At 38.3% G+C, this 9,222-nt stretch overlaps 1 protein-coding gene across 3 annotated transcripts in view; it reads right to left on the reverse strand.

Moving 5' to 3' along the window:
* The window catches only part of LOC137391781 (centrosomal protein of 76 kDa-like), an 18,211-nt gene extending 9,606 nt beyond the window's left edge, over positions 1-8,605 (reverse strand). For 2 of the 3 annotated variants that reach the window (XM_068078314.1, XM_068078311.1), the window contains exons 1-4: positions 8,593-8,605; positions 883-983; positions 621-714; positions 446-523 (exon numbers count right to left, since the gene is read on the reverse strand). In XM_068078314.1, the coding sequence (XP_067934415.1) occupies positions 446-523; positions 621-714; positions 883-948 (238 nt within the window). In that variant the 5' untranslated portion in view covers positions 949-983; positions 8,593-8,605. Of the gene's footprint in view, positions 1-445; positions 524-620; positions 715-882; positions 984-5,273; positions 5,362-8,592 lie in introns of those variants that run through there. The other variant, XM_068078312.1, reaches the window with a different exon arrangement.
* Positions 8,606-9,222: the final 617 nt, after the last annotated feature.

The following is a 9,222-nucleotide window of genomic DNA, read 5'->3' on the forward strand; positions in this document are numbered from 1 at the left end:
TGACTGTTTTCACCATTACCCTGTAGGGTTTTTTCCAACAGAGTATATAGCTATAAAAATAACTACACAAATGCTATTGCTATAGATAGTAAATAATAAAATAATAGATGGTACATAGTATAATAGATACTATCACCAAAATAGACTATAAACATTCTGATAATACTTAAATGTGTGGATTAAAAAATCCAGCAAGGACATTATGGGCATCCACAGGATTGGGTCAATACTCCTTGGTTACTCTGTATGCGTCGGTGTGTTCAGTCAAAGCAAATATCTACACTAGCATGTGTTTGTCAGCGTGTAGCCAGGCCTTTAACGTTACATACAAACTTCAGCAATTGCGATTTCATCAAAAGCGTAAATCACAAAAATCATGGTGAATATTTGCATTACTCTGCGTCAAAATGATAGGAGTCTGAAAGAACTAAGTTGTAAGCATTACCTCGAGTTTCTGGTAGCTTTTTACGCCTCTTCATGTCAGAATTAATGTTAAACTCATCAATCAGCTCATCAATAAATCCTACAAAACAATGCCAATTCTTTCTTATGCATTTTCACTACTCTTACCAAATAGTGCTTATCATCTCAAAGAATTCCAAATTAAGACAACTCGTTACCAGATTGCTCAAGATCACCCAGAAGATCATTTTCAACAGCTGCTTTTGTGTAACCACCAGCTAAAGCTTGCTGCAGTCTGGCATCCACGTCTACCTATAGATATAGTAACATATGAATAATTAAAGTAGGGAGACATTCACTGCGACCTGAATGTAATCAGTTGGACTATCATTGAATATGCATCACTAATATTATAGTAATGCATATTATATATAATCACTAAGTTATAAAGCTGCAATATAGACAGAATTCTCAAGATACCTGCGAGAGATATGACTTTATTGCTCCTTTCAACTCGTGCTCAATGTTACCTTCTGTGCGCTGCATTGTGGCCCACACTGGTTACACCTTGTGCCTTAATCCTGCAAAGATGCTGTCTTTTAGGTTCACTTATAGATTAGGTTCACATTAAAACAGTGTGTTTTAATAAAATGGTAATACAAGCTAGATGAGTTGTCTTACTGATTCATCTATGAGAAGACAACTCATTGGGCATGCATGCAATGTGTGTGACCTTTCATTGGCTTAAGTTGATTTGATCGACAATTTCTCCAGTGAAAAGTCCTGTAGCGTTTACACTGGGATCAGCAAAAATGACTAACTACTATTAGTATCTTGATCAGGAGAGTTGACCTCTACATTGTCAAGATGGAACACCTCCATGTTTGCATAGATTTAAGAGCCTCATTTAAATTATATAAGTACTACGGTGAGAGTACTACGGTTTTCGAAGTTCCTTCAAGTTTTCTTGAGCTTGAACATATAACTGGTCATTTTGTTTATGGTTTCTCATGTATATAGTTCTTGTAAGCCGAAACACAATTCAAAGTTAGTAGTGTCCACAGACTAACTAATTGTTTGCCCGCATACTGCGGTGCTGTCTGTTTATTCCCTTATTAATAGCTTCGAAATATAAAGCACATGTAAGAGACGCAATCCAACTTCATTATTAGATGATTTAGATTTACTTTTTATAAATCCTAAAAATTGCTCATGATGTCACAAATTTCAGACTTACCTGTACATGTTTAGTACATGAAAATGTATATGTAGTTTTATTATTATTCACTTTTGTTTTTGTCTCGGATAATCTTATTGAGCGTCGCTAAAACTTCATGTAGTTTGTGGACGTATAGCATGGTTTGCTGTCACTATTGCATAGTTTATTTGAATATGCTCTGTACATAATCACTGCATGCCTCATTGTGCATTTCTCATGATTACGCAGTTGATGCAGAATGCGCATGTTCATTCAGGAGGAATTTTCTAGAAGTTGTGTTTATAAGCAGGTAGTCCTCTACAGCAAGAATCAATTCTGTTTCAGAACTTATTCAATCAGGTTACTTAATATTTTGCCGAGGTATTATACGTAAATAAAATTAGTTACATTTCAGATCGGCGTTGTTCATCTTATCGACCTCACGATACATAATTTGATGGACCAACGTTACCCATCTACTATTACCGAAAACTCCTTGATGTAGATTACGTAATATATAACAACAACCAACAATAATTCAGACCAAATTTTATCTAAACAACAATGATTTTGTGTATTGATAAAATATTTTACATGTATTTAGTTATCAAAAAATGAGGCTGAGAGCTGGTATACTACACTGATGAGCCGCATAAGGTTAAGACAGCTACGAATTGGAAAGTTCCAAATCAATTACAGTTTGTAGAAGCGCTGCTTATCTCGCAAACGACGGCTGCCCTACTAAAGTTTGGGTCGACAAAAATATGGAAAAATTCTACCATTTGGCAAAAGGCACAAAAGTTACCTGGAAAAAAAGGGTTTCGACTAAACTAATTCTAATCTATATACAGTGCCCCTAACACACAATAGCCACAGACAAGGCTATTACATGTATCAAATGCGACAGACAATGATAAGTGAGCTAATAAACATATTTCAACTATGAGATGATTTATGTTTTTGGATTGTATTGTAAAACAGTGCATGCCATTAAGGTGAATAGAAAATACTGAGCATGATAAATCAGGAAAAAATACACCAGCTGTGCAAAATCAGAAAGCGTTAATATAGGGGTTAGCAGCTAGAGGCAAAATAGAGTATACCCAATAGGAGGAGAAGGGTGTAGGAATGAGAAAAAGTTTAATTTTTAGTATCTGCTAGATAATATTTGTAGCAGTTAGTACAAAAAAACATCTGTGGCTCGATTCATTGCAATTGCTTTCCATAATTTACATTTCGATGACGCTTCAAGGAACTAATATTCTGATTAAACTCAATTATAATATATATGTCAATGTGTTTATTTTGGCAACAAGCTAAGCATATACGTACATATAATAGATATAACTTGGTTTGGTGAGATTGAGTAATATTCAAATAGAATTTGAGAACTCGTCCGACTTGACACTACGTTACATGGAATTTTTTACGTAGTAGGAAGCGAAAACTTCACATAAATTCTTAAAATTATTTGGAATTTATGTTACATGAGGTATAAGATACATGAGGTACAAAAAACATAGTATTTTCATAACAAAAGTAGACTTAGAATTGGCATATGTAATTACCATTAAAAATATTTGAATAGTACTCAACTCTAACAGCAGTAGGCTGATGATCAGCTTAATAGCTATCTCAAAATTGTTTAACAAACCAAATAGCTAAAGCAAGCACTATATTCTAGATTGAATTCAACAATCAAAATTAGTATAGTGTTTTACAAGTTAAACAATAATTTGATATGGTTGACACGGTTACAAAGCATATACACTAAAGAATAAAGTCAAAAGTCTCTATCCTGTGCATGGAGAACAAGATAATTACTAAATTTTATGTAGACAATGTGCAACGAACATATTTGATTATCGAAAGAAGAAACGTGGCATGATCATTATCACTCACCGGACTTCACTAATAAAAACAGGTATAGTTTCTGATAATTAAAAATCTTTTTTATCAGTTTTAGTTATATGTAAACAAACAACTGTCCTGACTGTTCGAATTGGCCAATTTTATTGTACTTATAACAAGAAGAGTGGTATTAATGTATTTCAATTAGTAATCAGTTGGTATTTAATGTGCCAGTTGATCAGAAAAGAAAAAAATGAGCTTATAACTCGACACCAGTGATAAAACAATCTGACTACTGTTGTGTTATTGTATTAACCGGATATAGATGTGACCTCCAGTGGAAGGGCACTCTGGATTGTCGCATGTTGTAAACCAACGTTTGGGGAATTTTTTTTATGTCAGTTTTGTCCCAGAAGTCAAATTTGTGTAGATTTTGCCTTTTTGTGCATTAGTTAGATTTTTCGATATCTAGCGTTAGGGCGGCCGGCGCCAAATTTAGCCCACCTCAGAAATTTAACTTCGAACCAGATAAATGGTCAGAATGGTTCTCGAAATGGACTAAATATCGAGCTATTACCAAACTCTCAGAAGGAGAGGATCAAGAACTGCAGATTAGCAGCTTCTTGTACTGCATGGATAGTAAGAGTATTTTTGCAAGTTTAAGCCTGACTGATGCAGAGCGCAAAGTTTATAACACTGTTATTACAAATTTACAAAATATTTTTCTCTACGCAGATATATTATCTATGAACGATCAAGATTCTTTCGTAGGGATCCACCAGCTGGGAAAACCGTGGAACAGTGTGTCCGAGCATTGAATGACATTGCTGGTCATTGTGATTTTGCTAGTTGATCCTAGCAGATACGTGACTGAATGGTAGTAGGCATAAGGGATGTGGCCTGCAGCAGGGAGATGCATAAAATGGATTTGGATAAGTTAACCGAAGAAGTTGCCATCAACTTGGCTCATCAGACAGAGCAAGTTGAAATCCACATTAGAGAACTCGCTAGTTCTCATCCTACTCCAACTGCAGATGTACAAAATTCAGTCGATGCCATACACTAACCTTCACGCCGCCGACGTTCCAAATTTGGTGGAAACCGAAGCTCTACTGCTGCTACCAAGACAGATACTACACAGCTATCAGATATCAAGACAGATGATAAACCGTGTTCGAAATGTGAGAATTTTGTTCATAACAATGGCACCTGCCCCGCCAAAAATGCCAAGTGTAATACATGTGACAGTGTTGGACATTATAGTAAAATGTGCAGGTCTGCTTTAACTAACCCTACCTTCTCTAAAAAATAAGTCGGCGAGGTAACTGCCAACCTACACAGCATATTTTTGGGGGAGGTAATGTCTATTACTCATGATGAATCTCCAGCCTGTGGTTCAAATCAGTTGTGGTAGACAAACTCGATCGACCAGTTCAATTCAAACTTGATACCGGAGCTGACGTGTCAGTCTTGGCAAGCAAACTATGTCCAAACGTTTAGTTGGAATAGTGCCAGAAAAGGCTCATTGGCCCCGGTAAAAATGTAATACCTGTTCTACGAGGCTTCCAAAGTAGGCTAACTGTCGATAACGCCTGTCATGACAAAATATTGTACGTTGTGGACCAACCAAAAGCATTGCTTAGTAGACATGCTTGTGTTTGTTTAGGCCTAGTAGCGCGTAGATGTGATGTTGATGATGTAGGTAACGGTAATGATATTTCTATGGTAGAATTCCCCAAGCTTTTTGTAGGGCTAGGTAAGGTGGAGCATAGTGTAGGTATTGAGTTGAGTGACAACTCTTAACCATTCGCCATTTACACACCTCGTACAGTCCCGTATCCGCTAATGGACAGCATTAAATCAGAGTTAGAGGACATGGTCTCTAACAAGGTAATCTTTCCCATAAATCGACCAACCGATTGGTGCCAATGATAGTAGTGCCTAAAAAGAACAACAAAGTTAGAATCTGTGTCGACTTTACAGAACTGAAAAAGCGAGTGAGACGCGAAGTGTACCCAGTGGCTCACATTCAGTTTAGTTTAGCTAAGTTGGGTACAGGCGCCAATCTTCACCAAACTCAATGCCAACTAGCAGGATACGTATCTGGCTACATTCTTAACCCCATTCGGGAGGTTTGCTTGCGTTCAACCGCCTACCGTTCGGCTTATCATTTAGCCCGGAAATTGACTCTAAAATTGTTTCCCAAGTCCTCAGTGGTTTGGAGGGAGTTATCTGTCACATGGATGATGTTTGTATTTGGGGAAAAGATGTAGAGGAACACGACGCGCGGGTTCGTGCGGTGTTGGAAAGAATGCCGGACGCAAACATGACCATTAACACTTCTAAATGTGAGTTTTCCTGTAGCCAGATAACATTTCTAGGGCATGTGATATCATCCACTGGCATACGAGCTAGCCTAGATTCAATTCAAGGCATCAGAAGTTTTGCCACGCCTACATGCACTAGAAACATTCGTAGCTTTCTCGGCATGTGCAACAAGCTTAGTAAATTTTCGACTCAGCTTGGAAGTATTAGTAGCACCCTACGTGAGCTGTTGAGAAAAAACTGCATGTGGTACTGGGGCAATCGCAAGAACGGTTGTTTAAGCAATTCAAGAAAGAGCTACAAAAATCTGTAGAGGGTCGCCGCATACAATTCGGGTCAGGAAACAATAATTCAGACTGAAATGTGTCGTGAAGGCATAGAAGCTGCTCTATTGCAGAGACAAGATGATGGCAGGTTGAGACTGGTAAGCGCCGCGTCCCGAGCATTGAGCGCCACCGAGAAGCGTTACGCAACAATTGAGCAGGAGGCGCTAGGGGTCGTCTGGGCCTGCGAAAAGTTCAAGCAGTATATAATAGGCCTGAAAGTAGCAATAAAAACTGACCATAAGCCTTTCGTGCCACTCTTGAACAATATTGAAATAGATAAGCTTCCTGCTCGCATCCAAAGATTTCGCACAAGACTCATGAGGTTCGATTATCACACCGACTACATTCCTGGGAAAGATAGTATAATTGCAGACGACTTGTCATGCTCCTGCGCTGTTGCCTCCAATGAGGATCATCCGTTCACTGCTGATGTAGAACTTCATGCTAGTTCTGCCGCTGCACCAGACTGCTCCTGCTGCTCGCCTCCACAAACTAAGCATACTTCAGCGGGAAGATGAAGTCTTAGCAAGGGTCATACACTATGTTAAAAACGGATGGCCTGCTTACCTTCTGCCAATCGAGATCCTCCTCCAACCATACTTTGAAAATCATGAAAGGCTCTCTCTGATAGAAGCAATTCTGGCCCTAGACAGTCAAATTATTATCCATCAAGTTAATCGACTGGAAGTGTTGAATCAAGTTCACCCTGGCCACCCATGCATAACGAAATGTCGCGAAAGAGCCAGACAATCTGTTTGGTGGCCTGAAATGTCGCAACAATCGTGAATGTTTTCAAATAATGTACTTCATGTCGGATGTTTTCTATGGCCTATGTGCAGCCATTACTTCTTCGGACTACCCAGAAAGACTGGGAGAGAGTAGGCAGCGGCCTGTTCCAGTTCCAGAGTAAAACATACCTCCTGCTGGTAGATTACTATTAGCGTTATATTGAAGTAGCGCTGCTCGATGGCCTGGCTAGCGCCAAAGTTATTCGTCACATTAAGAGCATATTCGTTCGTCACGGCGTGCCCAAAATGTTGGTGTCGGACAATGAGCCTCAATATGCTTGCGAGGAATTCAAAACCCTTGCGCCAAATACTCATTCACTTACATTATGAGCTCGCCCAAATACCCACAGAGTAACGGGGCAGCTGAACGCGCCGTCCAAGTAGTAAAATCCATCCTAAAAAGGAACTCGACCCTAACCTGTTCTAATGGCCTACCGATCATTGCCCCTTGAAAACGGGAAGTCACCCTTGGAACTGCCTATGGGGAAATGTGTCCGTACGACGGGGTCGTCATTACCCGTTGTGCTACAACCGGTAGCTATCAATACCGAGGGCATTGCTGCTAAGGAATGAGAAAGCCGGCAAAAAAGTGCTATAAACTTTGATCTCAGACACCGTGCTAGAGAAAGGTCTCCTATCAAATGTGGTACCGTTGTTTATGTGAAAGACCTTGATCGCAATGTAGAAGTCACAGGTGCACCCGCAAGTATCCCACAATCTTTCATTGTACAAGACGATACCGGCAAAACCATCCGTCGTAACTAATCTGATTTAGTAGAGCTCCCCACGTCAAACGCTTCGCCAAAACGATCGAGCTTTGGCCGGGAGCTAAAACCACGTCATATTCTTGACATGTAAAATAGCTGCTCCATCTCACAAACATTTAGGGTTAGACTCATTGGTAGTATAGTTTTATCATTCATAATGTTGTTTTCTGTTTTGAATCCTTTTGTTTTTTCCAGCTTCGCGGGGAGGGCAGATGTGGTGTTATTGTATTAATCGGATATGCTGTAGATGTGACTTCCTGTGGAAGGGCACTGTGGGACTTTTTGCCATAATAAACTTTGTAAATTCTTATTCACCATTTAACCCAACTGTATCTGCATGTATAAACTAACAATTACAGTGACGCAATATGGCTACTGAAGCAACAACATAAACATTAGTCTAACGTAAGCCTGAATATTTTAACGAAGTTCTTGTGAAAATAGGCTGAAGTTGGCGGCAATTTCTACTTAGTTACCAGCTGAACTTGTCAACAAGAATAATTGGCCAACCACCAATCAAAATACTTAAATGCAGCGTTTGTAAACGTCTTTTGTGATTTGCAATCGATCAGTGTAACGCAATTATTTCATATATTACTTTACGTCAGACAAAATAATGCACCATTTGTTTGAGTTGACATAAAAGATAATCAAAGAAAGCATATACTTTGCAAAATGTAAATCCCAAAAAGATTATAGCGATAATAGCGAATTTTCCAACCACTAGCATTGAACAGACAATTGAAGAATTGAAGAACTATTAATAGAATAAACTGGTTTTTATCCAACTTAACAGCTTAATAACAAAAAGTTTGACACAATGGCTATATCACAGGTAGATATGTCACAAAGTGCTCAAAGACATTGCGGAACATCAAGTCCTTAGCTTTTATTAATGCACCAAAAACCACGCAAAAATTGTTATTAAAGCTCACCATAGAGTTCACGGACAAGCTTTCGAATTTGTAGCGTTAGTTTGAATGTAAGTGTAGTGGGAACATTATTACATCGAAATATTCTATGTAGTTTTGACCTGCTATGTTACGCATCCGCGCTTTGCTTTATGTTGTTGTTCTTTCCAATATCGGTAGATAAAGCCATAGAGTTATCTTCCCCTAGAGTGATAACTACACGAGCGTTTCCGGTGCCAACAAGGAGCGTTTAGGCCACGCCTCTTTTTTGTGCTAGTCAGTCGTAGTGATTGACTAGATCAATAACATCAGCCATGAGAAGGGTTAAACAAGGATCATGAATTCCAGCTGAGATAGTAATTAATGCTCATATTAAAGAAATGATGATTATAGTTTATCACTTTAATATATGCTTATTATTTAAAGCAATTCAATACCTACCAGGGATTGCTAAACATATTATGGAAATGTTTACTTTTTCATTTCCATAAACATAAATATTTCCATAATTTTAGGGAAATGGATATGGAAATTTTATTTTACAAGAATGGAAATAGTATGAAAATGGAAATAATATGGAAATGAATTATGGTAATCCTATGGAAATGGAAATAATATGGAAATTAATTATGGAAATGGAATTAATATGGAAAT

Source organism: Watersipora subatra, chromosome 3, assembly GCF_963576615.1.
Source record: "Watersipora subatra chromosome 3, tzWatSuba1.1, whole genome shotgun sequence".
Classification (NCBI taxonomy): Eukaryota; Metazoa; Bryozoa; class Gymnolaemata; order Cheilostomatida; family Watersiporidae; genus Watersipora; species Watersipora subatra.